Source organism: Telopea speciosissima, chromosome 1 (genome assembly GCF_018873765.1).
Source record: "Telopea speciosissima isolate NSW1024214 ecotype Mountain lineage chromosome 1, Tspe_v1, whole genome shotgun sequence".
NCBI classification, from domain to species: Eukaryota; Viridiplantae; Streptophyta; class Magnoliopsida; order Proteales; family Proteaceae; genus Telopea; species Telopea speciosissima.
The window spans coordinates 67,079,190-67,103,331 of record NC_057916.1 but is presented as its reverse complement, the minus strand read 5'-3'; the positions used below and the strand labels follow the sequence as shown (position 1 = coordinate 67,103,331).

Sequence of the window (24,142 nt, the reverse complement as noted above, 5' to 3'; positions counted from 1 at the left end):
AAGTGAAGCACTTTGGCTGGCTTGGACTTCGCCTGTAAGAGTGTCCTATATAGAGGTTGGCTCATGATATGTGGTCACTAGGTAGCGACTTGGTAATTGGTGGCCCTTTTATAGAAAGGGTTATTTTTCCTGGTAAATCGGGATTAAGTATTTAAGGGTTTTCCTTTCTGTGTGTGCACGCTTGCAGGCATGCTTTACAAGTTACATTTGCATTGTTTCATGTATGTATTATCAAGCTAAATTTCTTTCAACATCAGCTCTTGTATGCATGTGTGTGGGGGCGCAGATGTGGGTGGTAATACTCTGTATCGTTATTGGTTTTGAATTTAATATACAATGTCAAAACCTTGGTAGAGATGCCTCTCTAACTAAGCTTCTACTGCCTGGTCTCTTTGACTACATTGTGTCCCTCTTACTGCTTTTTAGTAACAATTTGTTGGCATAGGTATTTTGATATATCATTGGTTTTTGTGCTAGTTTGCATTTTCATTGGTTAACTAAGTCTTACAAATGCTGTGTTGCATTTTTTTTAAGTGCATATATATTTTTCTGATTGGAACTTCCCCCCCCTTGCTCAGGATGAAGGGAATGCGCCATATTTGTATGTGGAATTGGATTTCAAGGAGGTGAGGAAATATCCCATGGCTTCTGTGTGCAATGCTGTGGCTGATAAAGGTGGAAACCACCAGCATGTAGAAGAAATTGAATGATTTAAACAATAATGTCTTCTTATTAATAATTGCTACTCTAAGAGCCAACTTCTGTTTTTGCCTGTATAAAGTTCTACTTATGATTGGTATGCCAAAACTGTACATTTTATTTGCTCTAGGTTTGTTTTGATTGTTCCTCAGTATATTGAAAGATGTTTTTTGTTTTCTTTTATATTTTTCCTAAAGTAAACTTTATTTTTCTGTTAGAAAAATTTTTATTCCTTGTTCCCCCTGTTTATTAGGTCACTAGTAAGAAGGCAGCTCTAATTGACAGCTGCAATCAGTTAAGAGATAAAATTGGGTCCACTGCATTAATTTCACGGGGTAAGAAATGAAATGCAAATATGCTTAAATCATGAGATTTTATCCAAAAAGTTGCAATTGACATGGAATGTTGTGAGCTGTGATGTTCCTTTCTTTTCCTGATGTTTTAGCTGTGTTGGTGAAAGGTTTATGGCTCCCACATATTGACATAAGGTGGGAACCTTAAAAACTATGTATCATCTTCGAATTCTTTGTTGTGCATAGGGAATGTGCTTGGGGCTGCCTGAAACACTTCCCTTAGAATTTAGTGTTTGTGAAATGTGTTTCCATATTCTTCCAAAAGAAAAGCGAATGATTCTCTCGACTATGAGAGCCATTTATGCAGGCTTTTTCCTGTACCGGTTTAGCTATTCATTATGTTTATGGGAATGACAATTTCTTCTAATGAATGTAGATGTTATGGCCCCATACCTCCTCTTAGTTTGGTCTGGGGTTTGTATTGTTTCGCCCCCCCACCCACTCTTCTTTTTCCCCTCGCTCCCCGGGGGCGTTGGTAATAGATTTTTTATTCACCAAAGAAAATGTAGATGTTATGGGTTTGCTTTACCTCCAGATACTCTCACATAACATATTTCCCATGCACCACATATACCTATTTTGGGAGTTTGGATTTGAAACCTCCATTTTCTTTTTTTGTGGTGGAATAGCTCCTATCCTAGCACCTTTTTGAGTTACAATGACCAAGAACAAGGATTTAGGGCTCGGACTTGGGTATCAGATTGGTCACTGCCGATCCTAGTCAACTCGGCTGAGTTTTGGTTTGAATCGGCAAGTTTGGACACAACAGGGGTCCTGGAGGCCTGTTGCAACCGAGTTCTAGAGTGGATCTCTGAGTCACCTTGGATCAATGCCATCCGATCCTGATACAACTGATGTGATCCCGAGTCCTAAAGCCATGCTCAAGAGCTCAATCATTGTACTAGGAGTTCAAGTAGGAGTAACATGGAACAGCTGAATGCTGTTGCACTATATAAGCTGCTTCACAAAAGAATGGAGGAAACCATGTGGGCTTGTAGTGATTCATGTGGTTCCCAAACTATCCATAGTTGTATTTACTATTATTGGTTCAACATTGTTTTAACATCAAAACCACCTAAAAAGGGGTGGACACTCATTAAAACTGTGGCATTGCACCTGAGAATTGGGATGGTCTCCAAACTGGCATTATTTAAAAATAGTGTGATCTTGAAGCTACATTCTGCAAATTTGAGCAGACTGGATAACGAATAAAAAAGTGACTGGTTGACCCTATTTGGATTCAATTAAAAGTACAAAGAAAAGAGGAAAGAAGAAAAATGTCAATTGTAGGAAGGAAAAGCAAATATGATTAAGTGTCGGAAGAAAATAAGTTATGGTTTGTGTTTTTGAAGAATATGAAATTGGGTGGTCCATCATTGGGGCTACAGTTTGGAAGATGAGATCTGAAAACTCCAATCAATCTATAATTATTGCTCCTTGATGGCAATTGTCATGCTTTTTCTGGCTGTGCTTTTGCTCTAGGGATCTTTCTCATTGTTAATAAAATATAATTTCTCCGATCTTTCTGGGTGAAGTCTCTCTTGCTATTTTTCTAGATGTATTTTTATTTTACTTTTCAAATCCAAGGTATTTAGGTGCAAAGCGAAGTGAATTTATAACCAAGTATTGAATGATTTGGAGTTAGTAATATTATCATGTGGGATAATGATTAGAAAAGTTTCTTTTCTAGATTTGAATATTTCACTTCCTTTCCCTTTAATTTCCTTAGCAACCAAATGGAGCCATATAGGTTATTTACAGTCTTTGTGTTTTTTGGGTAAGTGGTTATTAATCACATGGTAGATGCTCTTCAGGTGTTCTAGGCCTCTAGAGCTTTTCAAGGTGCTCCCCAGTTTTCTCTTTGCTTACAAGTGATAAAAATCCAGGAAACTGTTTCTGTTAAACTTACAGCATGCCATTTTTCACCTTTATACCTTGGTTCTTGATACATAATTATTTTTCCATGATGCTTTCCCCCTTCAATCTCATTATTTCTTGTTGCAATTAGGGGCTTTTAATGGACCTGTGCATAATTTTGGATTAAGCAACTTCTATTGTTTGTAAAACAGGACTAGGTTAATCATTGACTTCTTTGTATGTTACTTATAAACAGCTTGAATGTGCAGAGAAAGGTGAAGTTATAAGTGATCATTACAAACTACTTCCTGTTGATTTGCGTGACATACAAAAGTTGGATGATGTCATAACTCAGGCACAGTTGGATCCAAGGTATGCTTTTATGATCTCATCCCTATAATCAACTACTAACCACGAGGGAAACGAGAGAGACGAGAGAGGCGAGAGAGAGAGAGAGAGAGAGAGAGGTTAGAGTCGCGAGCGGATAGAGAGAGGTGAGATCGAGAGAGGTGGGTGGATCGAGTACTAGGGTTTTGGCATTACGGCACAGATCCCAGTTTGGATCTCTGCTCTGATACCATGCTGAGATTTGGGAGAAAACTGACTTGTGTTACTTTGACACTAGCCACCTTTATTTATAATAAAGTAATAGAAGGCACAAATACAGTGAAGCCCCATAGGGCAACAATATAGAAACCCTAATGACAGAAATACCCGTATACCCATATTACAACAGTACCCGTACTTCTATTCAATAGTCCCAGATTGCTTACCCAGTTTCTCAATTTGTTACTGTGTCTCATCTTCCACCTTTATTACACAACGTTGCATTGTCTTTGTCTACTGTGCTTGTACCTACCAAGTATCAGGATGCTCTTTAGCATCCTGGTGGCAAGTGTGCTATGGATGTTTAGATGGATGCATTGTTGGATTGTCCGACTTTTTTTTGGATAGGTAGGCACTAAGGAGATTTGAACTCACGACCTCTTAATTGTGAGGTGTTGGTCCTTGCCAATTGAGCTACCCCCTTGGTGTTTTGTCAGACTTGGTCTCTAGTTAATTTACCCTCATGAAAAGAGCTTGTCAAGTGTTGTTAGGTATACACATTTAAATACCTTCCAGATGGTTCCGTTAAGCACCCGAAAGCTCAGTTGGTTCCCAAAACCTTTACTCAAACATATGGCATCGACTATTTTAAGACCTTCTCCCCAGTAGCACGGCTTAATTCTGTTCATGTTCTTTTCTCTTCGGTTGTGAATCTTGATTGGCCACTGTTTCCATAGTTGTCAAGGCATCACCTAGGCATCCAGGCGGATCTCTAGGGGCCTAGGCGACTGCCGCCTTAGTGCACAACACCTTGCACTGGTTTAGTTGGTATCGGACCAGGTTCTAGCACTTATTTATGCTAAATATCATTACTTAAGATATTATACATAAATAAGCAAATATCCCCTATTTGAATCCAATAAAAATAGTTAAAAAATCAAATTCCAAAAGGATAAAAAGTCAACCATCCAATTCAAGAACAAAAATTGGATTTTTGGCGGTAGGTGAAATTTTCAACTTTTTAATGCTGGGTTTTTTCTCAAGTCAAAAAATTCCATAAATCTTAATATGGTAAAACATTGCTAAAAACCCAAAGTGCGGTAAAATATTCATTTGTTTTGATATTTAATAAAACATTTTCATTAAGAGCGATTTTGATAGCATTCGCACACCAAATAAGGTTTGTCCGGAACATAACTCCTTCAATATAAATCAAATTTAAGCAATCTTGGATTTGTTGGAAAACTGATTTTGTCTTCTACTTAATACAAAAAGTCTCATGTAAAATAAAATCATTTGATCAGTCAGACTTTATAAAGAACAAGAACATTTCTCTAAATCGAGAGCAGTTTAATTACCTATTGATAAGATCATATTTTCTAAGAACAATATAAATCAAATGTATGTTTTGATTGTTTCAAACTTCCAATAGCTTGCTTCTTCAGTTGTCTTGTATTCTAGTTCTATGTTGATTTTTGATGACTTTATGTGGCTTAATATTGATTTTTGATTACTTGATGTGACTTAATGTTGATTTTTGATGATTTGATGTTGCTTAATATTGATTTTTTATGACTTGATGTGGCTTAATGTTGATTTTTGATGATATAAGTATATATTGTAGTATATTAAATGATGTTAGAAAAGAGGGTAAATAAAAAATAATATTTGGGCGCCTTGGTCGCCTAGGCAACGCCTTATCACCTAAGCGCTTAGGCACCCCTCCACTGCCTTAGGTCGCCTTGCCGCCTTGACAACTATGATTGTTTCAACTAGATATTAAAAATGCCTTTCTTTATGGTGGATCTTGACGAAGAAGTATATATGGAGCAACCTCCATGGTATGTTGCTCAGGGAGAGAATTCGTCCAAGATATGCCATCTTTACAAGGCTATTTATGGGTTGAAGCAGTCTCCTCATGCCTGGTTCGGTAAATTCAGCAATGTTATTAGTGGTTTTGGGTTCAATAAGTGCTTCTCTGATCACTCTGTGTTTGGCCATTGCCGTGGGGACAAGGTTGTTATTCTTATTGTGTATGTTGATGATATTATAATTTCAGAAAATTATTTTTCTGCATTGAAGATATCAAGGCCGACTCCATCAGCATTTTTCAGTTGAAGGACTTAGGGGTGCTCAGATAATTTTTAGGTATTAAGTCGTTTGTTGCAAGAAAGGTGTCAGCCTTTCTCCAAGGAAATATGTCCTAGATCTTCTATCTGAGATTGGTATGTTGGGCTGTAAGCTAGTTGATAACCCTATGGAGATCCTGATATGAAACTTGTATGTGTGATGACAAAGACTTTGTGGACAAGCATCAGTATAGAAGATTGTTTGGGAAGCTTATTCATTTAACTGTTACTCGCCTGATATTTCCTTTGCTGTTAGAGTTATTAGTAAATTTATGGAGAATCCCAAACGTGCTCACTGGGATGCTGTTTGTCGCATCTTGAAAGGTGCTCCTGACAAAGATCTTATTTATCGTCATCATGGTCATACGAATATTACTTGATTCAGATTGAAGGTACTAAAAAAGCTAGGGGCAGGCCTAAAATGACCCTAGGAGAAGTGGTGAGGAAAGACATGCATAGTTTAAGTAATGCAAAAGTCGACCTCGAATCAGGGAAACCAACGGGAGATCGATTGCAGCCAGGATCAACACGATAAGGGACAAATTAAATAGCTAAAACTCTCTTTTTTTTTAATTGTTGTTTTCTATTACATATGAATGGAGAACATAAAGGATAAAAAGAAAGGAGAAGAAGATAAAGAAAGAAGATAGAAGAGAAGGGGGTTACGGGAATGGCTCTCCCAGCCTGGGTCTCTCACCCACAGCTATCCCAGATGTTGAAACATGGAATTTCTCCCATAACCAATGACAAGCATGACTTCAAAATTCTATTATTCAATTCTGATCCAAGTACAACTGATGGGGCCTATTTATAGTTTGGCCTAAGCTTCACAAAATAGAAAGTTGAAAATTAGAAAGTAATGAAAAAAGAAACTACGATAAGCCTCTTACAATAGAATATTGAGGCTTGTACACCAAGTAATCTAAGACTTGACTAAGTAAGTCTTAACTAAGTAAACTGAAATAAAATTAGAAAGTAAACAAAAATAGAAACTTAAGTAAGTAGTAACTAACTAAATCAGCAATAAAATATGCCTCGTCTTGCTATCTTCAGTGGGGCCCACAGAATCTCAAATATTTGTTTGGATTTCCTTCTCCATACAAGGTTTATGGACCCATAACACATTTTACATGAACACTAGTTCGGGTACTGTTCACATGAACAGTAACTTTTTTTTGGAAGTCTGTTTTGTCTTGTTCTTCATGCTTGTCTTTGGGATGGGGCTGCCTTAGGTGATGCTCCATCGAACCAACAAAAACTTGCCACATCATCAGACCAGGCTGCCTCTCACAGTAGTCGAATCCACAACCTTGCTGGGCTGGTTTTGGGGCTTGTTCCTGTAGGTACATATGGACTTGTGATGGACATCATTAGGTCTTGTTTCTAGTATGACATCGAATAGAGCTGATTGGAGGGCAAGGATCCGTGTAGCTGACCTCAGTTAGTTTGTTTCAGACTGATTTATAGTTGTGATTGTTGTGTTCCCTTTCCTTTATTCTTATTATTAATCTTTTTTTTCCTCATAAGGATCTGTGTAGTTGACCCCATTTAGTTGGGGTAAGGCTGAGTTGTTGTCGTTGTATGGTCATACTGATATTATGGCTACTCTGATGCTGAATGGGCTGGTGGTACCGATGATCGTAGGTCACCTATTGGATACTGTACCTTTGTGGTTGGTAATCTTGTGTTTTGGAGGAGTAAAAAGCAAACTACTGTGGATCGGTCGAGTGTTGAGATTGAGTATAGAGCTATGGCTTATATTGCAGCAGAGTTGATGTGGTTAGAGTCTCTCGTACAAGAGTTGGGGTTCTTTGTCACCAAACTTGTGCAGATGTATTGTGATAATCAAGCTGCAATTTTTATTGCCAATAATCCTGTTTTTTCATGAGAGGATTAAACATATATATTTGGAGGCTGTCACGGTAGAGGATCTATCTCTCTTTCACACAACTCTCTTTCCCTCAATCTCCATCGCCGCCTTCTTCCTTTGATCACAAGCTTTGGTATTATGTCAAATACAAAGTCATCTCGTTCCACATTGTCTTAGTGTCTCCATCAAAGTTCCACCTTCATTGTTTAACCAATTTATTAGTAAATGATGTCAAGATCTCTCTTTTTAACCACTCTCTTATCCTGGGGAAAATAATCTCACCTTTCTCACAATTTGGAGTGATGAGATACATATCTATGACCACTAATCTATGTTGTGTGGTTAGGCTCTCCTAACTAGTAAAACCATTAAATAACACATCCAAAAGAACTAAAAGACTCCTTAATCCTAAAATTCTACTAATGAACCCCACATAATTGGATCCATTACTTATTCCCGTGTAACCTTTTGAATCCCAACTTTTAGGCTTATAAAAGAGGCCCATTACAATAAAAAACTCAAAAATAACAAATCCAAGGCCCATAGAACCCAACCATGGGCTAAAATAAAGTATTTTAAGGCCCAACTGGCTGATTAGACACCCTTAACTGCATCAATTCCCTTGGTGTTGGAAAAATCTCACCCTTGAGTTTCATAGAAGGGGAGAATCAACACCACTCGATCGGCATCCACGATCTTCTTCTTTGATGGTACGATGATATAACGCACCTCATGATCAAAATCAGCAATGATCAGCTTCCTTGCATCCAATATTTTAGGAGGAAAATAGGAAATCAATGGTCTCGATCTTTACGAATTGTGTTTCCTTAACTTGAATCATCTCTTGATGATCATTGAGTTCTTCTGCCATTGGATCTTCTTTCACTTCTGATTCGTTTTCTGAAGCTTCCATCATGCGGAATACATTATAGCATAGATGTTTAGTATTATCGGCAAGCTTTTGAAAACCCGATCGGAGATCCTACAATCCATCATCAAATATCTTTATACTTCTCTCCATGTGAAGTCAAAGAGCATGAAAATCATAATTGATCATCATCGGAAATAAAGGATTTCAGCTGTGATACCAAATAATGCAGATCAATCAGATTTGACATATCTGATTGGCCTATGAGTAATGGGCCCACTAGTATGGAAGAGAAGAAAGAGAAGGATAACTATGACTTCCCACGAACAAGGTACAGTATGTCACTGCCCTCTAAGCATATCTCACCCCCTACTGAATCGCACAACATTCTATTGAAGAAAACTTCAAAGTTTCATTAATCTAGATCGTCCATGAACCTTGGCTCTTACAAGCTATCTGTTGTAATATGTGTACAAGGGTATAATTGTCCAGTGGGGTTTAGCTTGTGTTAGCCTAAGGGTATGATTGTAACTTGTACATCATCTTATTCATTATAATAAAGAGGGCTTGTGTCTCATAGACATAAGTTCAATTCCCCAAATATTCCATCATGGTATCAGAGTTAGGAGAATCAACTTTGGGATTTACGCCTCCATCCCCATGAAACCCTAAACTTACCACCGCCCTCCCCGTCTTGCGTCTCTCTCCTGGTCTCGCCTCTAGGTTCACTGCCACCACCCATCGCCGCCCCCCTCTCTCAGTTTTTTCATCGCCAAAGCCCTCCGCCTCTTCTTCTCAGCTTCTCTTACCGCCAAACACCACTGTCTTCCGCCGCCGGAGCCCCCTTCTTCTCTCCGCCTTGTTTTTTTTCCCTCTCCCTTAGTGGTGATTATTTCTCCCACCAAGGGATCTTTCTAACCCATTAACTGAAATCTTCTTCCCTTTTTTGAAGATTTTCATGAGTCAAGTGTTTGGCTACAGTTTCCCATATTTCTTGCGATCAACAACCTTGTTGGATGAGTAGACTGCATCTACCGGACAAGGAGGAGTAGTCCAACAGCGTGAACGCGACTTTCCTTTGTTCCCTACGAACTCCGTCAAACTTGATGGGAGTAACTACTTGATGTGGTCGAGATCCTCCTCTCTTGCCGTGGGTTCCCGTGATCCTACTACTGCTGGTCCTGCTCAAATTAAATGGGAGACCGATGAATGCCTGGTCATGTCTTATCTTCTCACCTTAATTGACCCTGCTATCGCCCAGGGATATCTCCTTCTTGACTCTGCTGCAACAATCTGGAAGGTTGCTAAAGAAGCATATTCCCAAGTTGGCAATGATGCACAGTGCTATGAACTCCGGAGAAAAATTCACAATATGCAACAGAAGGATCTCTCTCTCTCTCTCTCCAAATATTATTCTACTATGTGAGGTCTATGGCAGACTTTGGACTTCTATGGGAGATTTACTGCAACCTGTGATACTAATACTGTTGCCTTTTGCAAGTGGGAAGATAAACTCCGGGTCTATGATTTTTTGGCTAGTTTGAATATGGAGTTTTATCAAATCAGGGTACATGTTCTCAATCGAGATTCATTCCTTACCCTTGAGCAGGCCTATGTTATTGTTGCTTCTGAGGAGAGTCGTCGGACTGCTATGGTTCATTCTGTGCCTATGGAGAGATCTGCCCTTTACACTGGTCCTAGCACTCCTTCCCATGGGACCTCTTCCAAGGGAAATCCTGCCTGTGGGACTGATAGTTCTTCTTCTGAGAAGGTTCCTGTGATTATTGTGGGAAGGAGTGTCACACCAAAGATAGATGCTGAAAGCTTTATGGACTTCCTCCTCCCTCTCGTGGCCGTGGCCAGGGTTGTTCGAATGGTGCTGCTGCCCATCACACTACTGCTAATGATACCTCCACTGATGCACCTCTCTCTATGGACGAGCTTCACCACCTACGTCGTTTGATGTCCAGGCTTGAGACTTCTTCAGTGCCATCTGCCGGTGCCAATGCTACTTCTGCTACTATTTTAACTCAGTCACTTGACTCATCCCCTTCTCTCTTAGGTATTTCTTTCGGTGGCAGCTATGCCTCAGTCTTTTCCATTCCCTGGATCATCGACTCGGGGGGGGGGGGGGGCACTGATCATATGATTGGATCACATTACCATTTTTTTTCAATATTCCTCATTGTCAGGTAACAGTAGAGTCTATGTTGCCAATGGATCCTTCTCCCCTGTTTCAGGAAAAGGGTCCATTAAATTTTTCTTTACTTTATCTCTTTCCTCTGTGTTGTATGTCCCTAATTTTTCTACTAATTTTTTGTCTATTAGTCGTCTCATAAGGGATTTAAATTGCAAAGTAACATTTTTTCCGTCCTATTGTATTTTTCAGGACTTGAGAACGGGCAGTACGATTGGCAGTGGTAGGATAAATGGTGGTTTGTACTTGTTTTAGAGCTCTTCTTCAGCCTTATCTACTGTTGCTTTTCTCCCTGGGTCATCTACACTTGCGTTGTATGAACTCCACAAATGGCATCACCAGTTGGGTCATCACCCTTTAGGGACATTATCTAAGTTTTTTTCCCTGATTTATTTAAACAGTGTAATCCAAATGGTTTTATTTGTGATGCTTGCACTTTGGCAAAGCAAACTAGACATACCTATCCTATTTTTGATAATAGAAGTTTAATTCCTTTTGGTGTGGTTCATTTTGATGTGTGGGGCCCTGCTCGGTGTATGTCTATCTCTCGTTTTCGATGGTTTGTTACTTTTATTCATTGCTTTAGTCGCATCACTTGGATTTATTTTGCTTCACTAGAAGAGCGATGTCATTCACTGTTTTAAGTCCTTCAACAAGATGGTGCAAACCCAATTTGATTCCAAGATTAAGATTCTTCGCACGGATAATGGAAAGGAATATATGGTTGGTGCCCTTTAGTCTTATCTTTGTGATCATGGGATAATACATCAGACTAACTATGCTGACACACCTGCTCAGAATGGGGTTGCAGAACCTTGGAAGTGACTCGCTCCCTTATGTTTACCATGTCCGTTCCTCCACGTTTTTGGGGTGATGCAGTTCTCTTGGCCTCGTATCTCATTAATCGGATGCCCTCTCGTATGTTAGATGGCCGCTGCCCTCTGGATCTTCTCATGGGTTCATCTAGTTTTACTGTCCCTCCAAAAGTATTTGGTTGTGCCGTTTTTGTGAGGAATCACCACGTGCATGGCAAGTTTGATCCCAGGGGGTTTCGATGCATCTTTCTGGTTACTCTGCCACACAAAAGGGTTACAAGTGTTATTACCCTCCATGCAAAATGTTTGTTACAATAGATGTGGTCTTTTAAGAAATGGTTCCTTTTTACTCCTTTCCTAAATTCCTACACCTCTTCAGGGGGAGAATAATCCAAGGGAAGAAGTGCCTTTCATGATTGCTCCTATGGAGCTGCCTATGATGGAAGAGGATGTAGAAATTGAAGATAGTGTAACAAGGCAGGAGCAGAAGCCCACGGTTCAGGGGGAGCAGGAACACACAGTTCAGGGGAGTAGCCTCCACTTCAACCCATGGTTTAGGGGGAGCAGCCTCCACTTCAGCCCACGGTTCAGGAGGAGCAGCCTCCACTTCAGCCCACGGTTCAGGAGGAGCAGCCTCCACTTCCTTCTCCTTTGAAGGTTTTTGTACGCTCTTGGAAAAATAAAAACAAAGGGCAAGTTCCCAGGACCATCATCATCTCTCCTAGCCAATCGGCCTTACCGAATTCAAGTCCTAAATGTGTTCCCAATTTGTCTGGTAAGTCTCTTCCTTCTAGTGATCCAACTCTAAACTTACCAATTACTACTCGAAAACAAAAAAGAACCTGTACCCAACATCCCATATCTAATGTAGTATCATATGTTTCTCTTTCTCCTTCCTTCCATGCTTTTGTTTCTTCGCTGTCGTCTGTTTCCATCCCTAACATCTAGCAGGAAGCACTTGCTAATTCACAATGGAAAGAGGCAATGAATGAAGAGATGAGGGCTCTTGAGAAGAATGACATGTGGAAATGGTGCAGCTTCCTTCAGGAAAGAGAGTTGTAGGATGTAAATGGGTGTTTGTAGTAAAGCATAGAGCTGATGGAACTGTGGACAGATATAAAGCAAGGCTGGTTGCTAGAGGATTCACACAGACCTACGGGATTTACTATCATGAAACTTTTGCACCGGTTGCCAAGATGAGTACAGTTAGAGTGATCCTATCATGTGCAATGAATCAAGGATAGGACCTCCAACAACTAGATGTCAAGAATGCCTTTTTGCATGGAGAGCTAGAGGAAGAAGTATACATGGAGATCCCACCAGGTTTTGCTTCCCAGGAGACTCATGGGAAGGTTTGTAAACTCAACCTTGCCTTGTATGGTTGAAACAGTCTCCCAGGGCTTGGTTTGGTCGGTTCCATAAGGCGATGGTATCCATTGGTTACAAGCAAAGCAATGCCAATCACACTTTGTTCATCAAGAGGACATCTGCCCATATTACTATTTTGATTGTTTATGTAGATGACATTGTCATCACTGGGAGTAGCATGAAAGAAATTTCTTCCTTGAAAAAATTCCTAGGACAAGAGTTCGAGATTAAAGACTTGGGAAAATTTAGATATTTTTTGGACATAGAGTTAGCCTATTCAGCTCAAGGTATTTCCCTCTCACAAAGGAAATACACCATTGATCTCTTGACAGATACATGATTGCTAGGGTGTAAGCCTGCTGACAATCCTGTGGAGCTTAATTTTCATATTCGCAATTGTTGGCAAAATCGTGGGCTAGAAAAGAGAGAATGAGAGAATAATTGCTTGTATTAATTGATAGGTAAGCCCCTCTATTTATAATAGAGGGGAAAGTTACAAGAGACTAAAATAGGCGATGTGGGACTAAAACCCACATAGCCGAATTACACTTAATAACATAAAAACTACCCCAAAAGGACCAGAATACCCCCACGGTATTCTGGAGTACATATTCCAACACTCCCCCTCAAGCTAGATTATACAAATAATTAAAGAAAGAAGATCCAGCTTGAACTAAAGAAAAAAGAACTCCATAATAATGCTCACACTCCCCCTCAAATTGGCGCATATAAGGTACTAATGCTCAACTTGAATAAAATGGGACAAAATAAGTTGTAGCAGAATCCAGCTTCAAGACCAGCTCCCAATAAACATTTAAGAACTTGAAAAAAAAAAGATCTTCAAAATTTGGGCAGACTTGATCAGCAAACCGGGACTGGAATGTCTTCCAAAAAAGGCAGCTTTCACCAATCTTCTATTGCTGTCCAGTGATGAATCTCTGAATGATAACCTTGAAGATAAGTAACTAGGGTAGCGAGCAGATGAATCAAGCAGCGGAAAAAATCAACCCAACTGTAGAACCTCATATAGGCAGGCAATAACCAAACATCTTCAATACTTTAATACCAATCTCCCCCTTACGGCAAACTCACCCCAATAACAAAGTAGATACCCATTGGCAATGGTGAAAACTCTGATCTTCTATGTTTTGCACCAAGTGTTCCTGCAAGTTCTGCTTTCTGCAATGGCTGCAGTATACTTTATATAATCCCCCCCTCACGTGTAGTACACGTGGACATAACAGAGACGATGTAAGTAATAGGGCAAAAACATAATATTCCAGAATTTTTCAAAAGGTGCCAAGGGTAATGGAAAGAGAAGAAATGGCAATTTAGAGAATACCATAAACTTCCAAGGTGGTTATGGGTATATGCCAAAGGTATGGATTGGGAGGTGGTGAACTGAAAAGAAGCAGTGGGATAATGAACCATGGACTAAGCAACACAGTAATTTACAACCTTCTTTCAATCGATCAAACTAATTCCAAAACACCAATCTTCAATGATCAAATCTGAAATATAAAAAAACAGATCTAATTTGTAGAAGGAGAAGGTACCATTCTGCAAAAACTTGATCGATCTTCACACAATGAAGTACTGGTGTGCAAAATTCCAAACTATAAACTCCCACATGCTAAATAGAACTGACGAAGATATTAGACAGCAATGAATGTAAGAAGCTTCAACAAAAAACTTGGATTAGATCTGAATAGAACTTGGAAAGAGGCAGCAGCTGTCATGTGTAATAGAACTTCGTTAAGCCATGAATAGTTGAAGTAGAATGTCCCTCTTGATGGTAGAAACACCTCCAAAAAACTCCAGCAACAACAAGCAACCCTAACCCTAAAATCGATGTGTCAGGGTTTTGTAAAACCCTGAAAAGGAGGATCGATTGGGGTTAGGGGTCTTCAAACACTTGGAAAGAGGCTTATACTGAGGTTGAGTGGTCCTTGTAGTTGGAGTAATCATCCTTCTAAAAATCAGCAAAAACTGAAACCTGTAACCCTAATTTCGATTTGAGTCAGGGTTTTAGTAGGTAACAAAAAATAGCAGGTTGAGAAGGTTTTGCTGTAAAAACAAATCCAGTCATCAGAAAGTGTCTAAACTTAGGTCGAGTAGGGCTTGTAGTAGTAGGGAATCAACCCCAAAAAATCAGCTGCATCTGAAAAAGGAAACACCAAAATCGATTGGAGTCAGGGTTTTTCAAAACCCTGACAAGTTGAGATCGATTAGGGTATGGTGGCTGGAATTAATTAAAGCTTGAAGAAAAAGGAAATAGGGAATGAGGATAATGGAATAGGGTAGAAAGGGGCTGGAGAAGGGTGCATAGGGAGCTCCAATGGTGGAAGGTCAGCCTTCAATAATAATAGGAAGTCGATCTCCAAAAAATTCTGGAAAACCCCAAATCCCAAAGATGATTCCAGCAGTATTTTACTATAAAAAAGTAGATAGAATGGAGGAGGGCAGTAACTAAATTATTGATCAGGGATTTTACCTCATTAGTACTGCCCCCTTACAAGGAGAAGAAGAAGAAAACCAGAGAAAGAGAAGCTGAGAGAGAGAGAGAGAGAGAGAGAAGAAGGAGAGGTCGATTGGAGAGATGGAGTAGGGTTTTTCCTCTTTTTCTAACCGAGATCAGACCAGCTTTGATACCATGTTGGCAGAATCGTGGGCTAGAAAAGAGAGAATGAGAGAATGAGAGAATAATTGCTTGTATTAATTGATTGGTAAGTCCCTCTATTTATAATAGAGGGGAAAGTTACAAGAGACTAAAATAGGCGATGTGGGACTAAAACCCACATAGCCGACTTACACTTTATAACATAAAAACTACCCCAAAAGGACCAGAATACCCCCACGGTATTCTGGAGTACATATTCCAACAGCAATAAGGATGGAGAACCTATAGACAAGGGTAGCTATCAGAGGTTAGTTGGGAAACTAATCTATTTATCTCATACTCGCTCGGATATTGCCTATGTTGTTAGCATGATTAGTCGATACATGCATGATCTACTTTCATCTCACTTGGATGTTGTAAACTGAATCTTACGATATCTAAAGGCTGCTCCTGGAAAAGTTGTTCTCATCTCATTTCATAACCACCATCGCATTGAGTCATACATAGATGCTGATTGGGCTGGCTGCCCTGATGATAGGAGATCTACCTCTGGCTATTGTAAATATGTTGGTGGTAACTTAGTCACTTGGAGAAGCAAGAAGCAAGAAGCAAGTAGTGGTGGCTTGTTCCAGTGCAGAAGTAGAATTTCGGGCCATGGCCCATGACGTTTTTGAGTTGCTTTGGCTTAGGGAGTTACTTCAGGACCTCGGAGTCCTAGTTGAGGTGCCCATGTCCCTATTCTCTGATAGCAAATCAGCAATCAACATTGCCCATAACCTCGTCCAGTATGATAGAACCAAACATGTGGAGATTGATCGCTACTTTATCAAGGAGAAGTTAGAATAGGGTCTTATTTGTATTCTATTTGTCCCATCAGGTCAGTTAGCTGATGTATTCACTAAGGGTTTAACTATTAAGAGTTTTGTTTATGTTATTAGCAAGGTGGGCATAGCTGATATCTATGCACCAACTTGAGGGGGTGTTGTAATACGGGTACAAGGGTATAATTGTCCAGTGGGGTTTAGCTTGTGTTGCCCTAGGGGTATGATTGTAACTTGTACATCATCTTATTCATTATAAATAAAGAGGGCTTGTGTCTTATAGACATAAGTTCAATTCCCCAAATATTCCATCACTATATATAGAAAACAAAATAAGAATCCTAATGGACCTAATCTAACTAGGAAAATCAAATTGCTAATTACAAAACATAGTTGAAAAAGGAATCATAATACTAATTGGAAAACTTAAATAGCTAACTAACTAAGCCTAATCCCGTATGCCTACCTTCTACCCATATTTTAGGCCCATTAAAATGGCCCATTACAATGAAAACACAAGGGATCAATGGCCCAACACATACATAACCCCACCCAAGGTTTATTTCCAATATAATAAGCCCATTATGTGACTTATCTGCATCAGGTTGGCTCGATGGTCTTCATTGCTGGGCCATATGGGGCCAAGGATGGGGTTGGCTCTTGCTGATTCTTCCGTCTCTTCAACCTCCATTGATTTACATCACCGAGACCCATATCGGCATTGGATCCCTATTCACTATTGCTTGCAGGCTGCGGTAGCCAATTATGGCATGAAAGTGATGATCAGAGATGGGAGGAAGAGGGAAGTGCGGGGCAAAATTGTCAAAAAATGTAGGGTGAGGGAGGGGCACTGTTTTGAGTAGTTTTGTAAATTGTAATACACATCTTTGTTTTGGGTAATTTTATTAAACAAAAGATTGGGTGGGTAATTTGGTAAATTGAAGCCCAATTTTGAGTAATATTGTAGTATTACCAAGAATATTCTAGATCTGATTGTCAGATTTTATGGAAGTTTGATAACAAAATTCTAAGACACTTTCAGATTTAAGAAAGATCTAACTACAAGATGTTGAAATCGATCGAGAAGAAAGGAGGAGAGAAGGAAACTGTTATGTTGTGTTATCGTGGACTTGGTATTAGCGCAGAGAGCTAATACCGAGAACACAATGAGGAAGGGTATTCTAGTCTATTTAGTTATTAGGTTATGTCTTTTATTTTATTAGTGTGTTTACTGTTTTACCCTTTTAGTATTTTACATAATGAAGGTTTAGAGGAGAGGATCATATGTTGTGAAACTCTCTCTAATTTCTGCAGATTCTCTTCTCTCTTCTCTCTCGGTCTCCCTTCTTCTTCTTCCTTTTTCTTCATTAGTTTACATGGTATCAAAGCTGTAAGGACTGCTACAATTTTCGTGGCTCACTACTGACCTTCTCTACAGCATTCGATTGAAGTTTTGAGTATTGGTTGAAGACTTGAAGCCCTTGCGGTTTCTTCTATCCTTTGTTTGAAGGGGTGCAGCACCCTATGCTGTTTTTTGGATTTGTTTAGAGACTAGTTCGTGGTATGAATTAAGAACTAGGTCTCTCTTTTTGTTTGAGGAATATTTGAAGGTGATTTTCATGAAGTGAAGATTCTGTTAGGGTTTTGGTTGAGGAGATCGATTGCTGCCTCCACTGTCTTTATCGGATTTTATCAGGGTTTTTATCTGAGGGACTCGATTGTTGTCTTTGTTGCTTCTATCGACTTCTATCAAGGTTCTTCAATCTCTATTCATTTCTGTCCCTGTTTTCAACATTCTTTATTGTACTTCATCTTCACTTCATTAAGCATATCATGGGTGATGAATTGAAATCTGTTGAGGGTTCAAAGTCAGTAACAACTGAAATTTTTTCTTCCTCTTCCAATCGTATTACCGAGAAGAAGTTGGAAGTAGTTACCAATTTTTTGCAATGGAAGAAAATTGTTCGGCTAGTGTTAACTGGCCGTGATCAGCACAAACACCTGTTCGATGCTAAACCTGAGAATGACTCTTCATGGGAAACAGTTGATGCTCGAATTTTGGGACAGCTGCTGAATTCTATGGATCATCAAATTGTAGACTTGGTGACACACATTGATACAGTGAAGGAGTTGTGGGAGTATCTTAATGTTTTGTATTCTGGACAAAACAACCTTTCCCGCATTTATGACTTGTCTTAGGAGTTCTATAGAGTTGATAGGAAGGGTCGTTCTTTGACCTAGTACTTTGCTGATTTTAAGAGAATGTATGAAGAGCTTCATTCTTTACTTCCTATCACTGCCAATGTGGAACAGATGCAGAATCAGCGGGAACAACTTGCTGTTATGGGATTTTTGGGAGGCCTTGGGAAGGAATTTGACTCTGTTAGCTCCCAAATTCTTAGTGGTGACAAGGTTGCCACTTTGTCTGAAAATTTTTCCAGGGTTCTTCACGTTTCTCGGGAGAACACTATTGATGGTGATACTTCAGCCCTGGCTTCTTTTCCATCCAACCGTATGCCCAATGGTGGGGCTGGTAGTGGTGGTAATGTTAGTTTTAGTGGTGGTGGTGGTGGTGGTCGTGGTGGTGGGGCTGGTTCTTCTAGTAAGGCACCTACCTTGGGTACTCAGGGTACCTCTGATGTTTCTGGTGGTTCAGTGCGCACTTGTCATCATTGTGGTCGTCCAGGACATATCCAACGTTTCTGTTGGAAACTTCATGGCAAACCAACTCAGCAACAGTTTGCCAATTCTGCTACAGCTGATGCTCCTGTTTCTCCATAGCCTGAGGGTAAGACTGTGAAGATGTCTGATGATGAATATGCCCGTTATATACAGTTTCAGATTTCTCAACCAGCCCAGCCTCCAACTACGACCTTTGTTTAGATAGGTAATGCCACTGCATGCCTTTCGACTGTCTCTTCCCGTCCCTGGATCATTGATTCAGGGGCCTTCGAGCACATGACTGGCGTTTCAGGTATACTTTCTTCTTTTCAGCAATCCTCTTCGAGTGTCACTTTAGCTAATGGTTCCTTGGCTAAGGTGACTGGTACTGGTACTGTCCATATTACACCTTCCCTTTCTTTGTCTTCTGTTCTTTATGTTCCTGATTTTCCTTTTAATCTTTTCTCTGTTAGTCGGTTTATTAAAACCCACAACTGTTCTGTAACCTTTTCTTCTGACTCTTGTGTATTTCAGGATCTTTCGTCGAAGAGGATGATTGGTAGAGGTCGTGCATCAGGGGGACTTTACATACTTGAGGACACTTCATCTATGGCGTGTACCGGTGTGGTGTCACCCCACCAGATTCATTGTCGTTTGGGTCATCCTTCGTTAGAGAGTTTGAAGCTTCTTGATGGTTGTTTTCAATCAATTTCTAGTTTTAATTGTGAGTCGTGTCAGTTTGGGAAACTCCACCGTGCGAGTTATCCTCCAAGAGTCAATAAACGGTCTGACCAACCACTGTCTTTAGTTCATTCAGATGTTTGGGGTCCGTGTCCTGTTGTTTCTACTTTGGGGTTTCGTTACTTTGTCACTTTTGTTGATGATTATCCTAGGGTTACCTGGATCTATTTAATGAAAAATCGTTTTGAGTTATTTTCTATATTCTGTGCATTTGTGACTGAAGTGAATAATCAGTTTTCACACTCTTTGCGTGTTCTTCGTAGTGATAATGCTAAAGAATAATTTTCTGCTCCTTTTACTGAATTTATGACTTAGCGTGGTATTATTCATCAGTCCTCTTGTGCCTACACCCCCCAGCAAAATGGTGTGGCTGAGAGGAAAAATAGACATTTGATGGAGGTTACTCGTTGTCTCTTGTTTGAGATGAAAGTGGCTAAATCCTTTTGGACAGATGCTGTTTTAACTCGTGTTATCTTATTAATCGTATGCCTATTTCGGTTTTATGGGGTGGTATTCCTTTTTCTTTGTTGTTTCCTTCTGCGCCACTGTTTGTTTTGCCACCACGTGTGCTTAGTAGTGTTTGCTTTATTCGTGATCATCGTCCGGGTGTTTCCAAGTTGGATCCCAGAGCTCTGAAATGCATGTTTTTTGGTTATTCTCGCACTCAAAGGGTTATCGTTGTTACTCTTTTGACTTGCGAAAATATTTTGTTACAGCTGATGTATCTTTCTTTGAGTCTACACCATTTGTTCATTCTTCTAGTATTGTGTCTGACTTGGATGTTGATATTCCTGTTACTGTTGTTCGGTCTACTGTTCACCATGCTCCGCAGGCTGCCTCATTAGCAGCACCTCAACCTAGTGTGTTTCAACGTCACCAATGGAAAGTATGTGCTTGGACCCCTACTACATCGACTTCTACACCGTCTCCTACTTTACCGCCAGATCCTGTGATAGGTACTGATCCTCCACCTTTGGAACCTTCTTCTGACCTTGATATTCCTATTGCTCGTCGTAAGGGGGTTAGGGCCTGAACCCAACACCCCATTTCTAACTTTGTTTCCTATGATGGTTTGTCTTCCACTTTTCATTCTTGTTTACATACTGTTGAGAACCATCCTGTTCCTAAGTCTGTCGCAGAGGCATTGTCTAGTCTTGGTTGGAGGGCTGCTATGGGTGAGGAATTATCGGCTTTGGAAGAAAATCAGACTTGGGATCTTGTTCCCTTACCTTCGGGCAGGACTGCTATTGGTTGTCGCTGGGTGTATGTGGTGAAGGTGAACCCTGATGGGTCCTTGGCTCGCTTGAAAGCCCGTCTGGTTGCCAAGGGTTATGCCCAAGTATATGGTGTGGATTACTTGGATACATTTTCTCCTGTGGCCAAGCTTACGTTTGTTCGTATTCTGATATCTCTGGCTGCTACTTATCATTGGCCCTTATATAAGCTTGATGTCAAGAATGCATTCTTGCATGGTGATTTACATGAAGAAATTTATATGGAGCAACCTCCTGGGTTTGTTGCTCAGGGGGAGTCTGACTTGGTGTGTAAATTGAAGAAATCTCTCTATGGACTGAAATAGTCTCCTAGAGCTTGGTTCGGCAGGTTTACTGAAGTTGTGTTAGAGTATGGGCTGACACGATGCGATAGTGATCATTCTGTATTTTTCCGCTATTCTGGAGGTGGAAAATTGTTTCTTGTGGTCTATGTTGATGATATAGTCATCACAGGAGATGATGTTTCTGGAATTGATTGTTTGAAGGCACATTTGCAACAGAAGTTTCAGACCAAAGACTTGGGTAAGCTGAAATATTTTTTGGGTGTAGAAGTTGCTCAATCAAAGAAAGGGATCTCGCTCTCACAGCGGAAATATGTTCTTGATCTTCTGTCAGAAACAGGAATGCTAGGCTCTAAACCTCTAGATACTCCTATGGATTCTAATTTAAAACTTGTTGCAGAGGATGGTGAAATTTTAGGTGATCCAGAAAAGTATCGGAGACTTGTTGGGAAATTGAACTATCTCACAGTGACTAGGCCTGATATAGCTTTTCCGGTTAGTGTGGTGAGTCAGTTTTTGTCTGCTCCTTGGACATCTCATTGGGAGGCTGTTATGCATATTTTACGCTATCTCAAAAAGGCTCCTGGACGTGGTCTTCTCTATAGTGATCATGGTCATGGGCGGATAGCAGGTTTTTCAGATGCTGACTGGGCAGGATCTCCGGTTGATAGACGATCTACTACAGGTTACTGTGTATTTGTTGGTGGAAATTTGGTGTCCTGGAAGAGTAAGAAACAGACAGTTGTTGCCCGCTCCAGTGCAGAGTCAGAGTACAGGGCTATGGCACATGTTACCTGTGAGTTGATGTGGGTAAAGCAATTAATGACTGAACTTGGCTTTGTTGATAGTGCTCCAATGAAACTGTGGTGTGACAATCAAGCTGCTGTCCATATTGCTTCAAATCCAGTGTTTCATGAGAGGACGAAACACATTGAGGTTGACTGTCATTTCATTCGAGAGAAGTTACAAGAAGGTTTAATTTCTCCTGGCCATGTCTGTACAGGAGAACAACTTGCAGACGTGTTCATAAAATCTTTGGGGAGTGCAAGAGTGAATTATATTTGTAACAAGCTGGGCATGATTGACATCTATGCTCCAGCTTGAGGGGGAGTGTTATCGTGGACTTGGTATTAGCGCAGAGAGCTAATACCGAGAACACAATGAGGAAGGGTATTCTAGTCTATTTAGTTATTAGGTTATGTCTTTTATTTTATTAGTGTGTTTACTGTTTTACCCTTTTAGTATTTTACATAATGAAGGTTTAGAGGAGAGGATCATATGTCGTGAAACTCTCTCTAATTTCTGCAGATTCTCTTCTCTCTTCTCTCTCGGTTTCTCTTCTTCTTCCTTTTTCTTCATTAGTTTACATGCTGTTCAAAGAAGGAAAGAAAGACAGCCACACAAGATAGAGAACAATGAGAGAGAAAAGAAAAGAAACCTATTCCCTAAAAATAGGATTTGAAACTGAATAATTGATAGACGAGAGAGAAGAATGAGAAATTTAGCTACACAAGGCAATTACTAAACAAATAACATCCATTCCAATCCTCCTAAATCGTTTGGGGGGGGGGGGGGGGTTGGTTACATACATATAGGACTCCTTATCAGTTTATTACTTAAAATAAAAAACCAAAATTAATAAACTCTTACTATAACTAACAATAGGACTCTTAGATAACAACAATTTCTTAAATTTGGATTCTAGACATGGGACCTCCTAATAAAATACTAATTTCGTTCACCCCTTAAGATCCCCACTTTTGGGCTTTTATATTTCAGTCTGTTACAATAATAAAACCCAAAAACTAAAGCCCAAACCAAACTAAAACTAAAACCTGGCCCAAATTTAAACCGGGCCTGCATTAGTCTCAAAAGTATTGTTGAAGGTAGTTTTTCATGTTCAATACATTTCAACAGTTTAACCATCACTACCTGTGACATTAAAATAGTCTTCATATGCCAGCAGCACAATTCATCTTCTATTCGTGGTGATGACTAAGAAATCATCTTCATTCATGTGATCTCATTTTCTTGATCGTTACACTGAAACTTTGACTAGGCTTGAGAAGACTTATTGAGACCTTACATTCTTCTCCAGCTAACACATTTCTGTCTTCCCTTGTACAATCTGAAAAGTGGTTGATGTGCAACACTTCCTGTAAATCTTCATGAAGTAAATCATACTTCACATCAAAGGTGTAGCAGAGACTTAAGAAACTTTAATGTCACAATATTTTGGTAGGCGCAACAATGGTGCTTCATGGTTTGCCTATGCTTCCTTTTTATCTTTCTTTGATTTGCTACAACATGTTGCATTGATAGCTCCCAGGAAGATTCTTTCCCCCTGTCAAAGCACTTATGATTTGTTTGACTTATTCATGGTTAGACTAGGATAGTCAGCATTCATGATGATGGGAATGATTAAGCTGCTTCATTTTGATGTTGTCATCAGCCTGCCAACATTTATAATTGCAGAATGCGTTCTAATTTACTTGGATCCAGATTCAACTTGTGCTATAGTTGGTTGGGCTTCAAAGACATTCTCTACTGCAACATTTTTCTTATACGAGCAGGTCCTACCTCTTTGCAAAACTTCTGTACTATTTGTTTGTTCCTTGCAAATTTCTTAATTTCCTATTGATGTTCACCTCGTTTGTGATGTTATGCTTTACACTATGTGTCACTTAAATTTGTTTCTCTTTTGTTCAACAGATTCATCCAGATGATGCTTTTGGGCAGCAAATGATCAGAAATTTGGAGGTAATAGGGATTTACTATGCATGCCAGGAAAAAAAATGTGTAGCTTCTTTTATTTCTTTAAAGTTCTAGCACTATCATTTACTTCAAAACTGGTATCTTATATTTGTTGGAGAAAATTTGCTTGGGCGACAAATTTTATCATATTGAACTTTTCCTGTCTCTATTGGATGGCTTGATTGCTCTAATGGTGCTATTCACAAGATTACACAATATGTGCTTTATAACTTCAGCTGTATTCAAAAAGGTTGAAGAGCATTTATATTGCAATATGATAGTTTCAAT

General features: G+C 39.7%; 1 protein-coding gene across 2 annotated transcripts in view; it reads left to right on the top strand.

The window, feature by feature from the left end:
• Positions 1-24,142, top strand: part of LOC122660394 (leucine carboxyl methyltransferase 1 homolog) — a 47,936-nt gene that overhangs the window by 8,376 nt on the left and 15,418 nt on the right. For both annotated transcript variants that reach the window (XM_043855692.1, XM_043855700.1), the window contains exons 4-8: positions 579-626; positions 953-1,034; positions 3,179-3,281; positions 23,553-23,673; positions 23,813-23,860. In XM_043855692.1, coding sequence (XP_043711627.1) covers positions 579-626; positions 953-1,034; positions 3,179-3,281; positions 23,553-23,673; positions 23,813-23,860 — 402 coding nt within the window. The remainder of the gene's footprint in view (positions 1-578; positions 627-952; positions 1,035-3,178; positions 3,282-23,552; positions 23,674-23,812; positions 23,861-24,142) is intronic.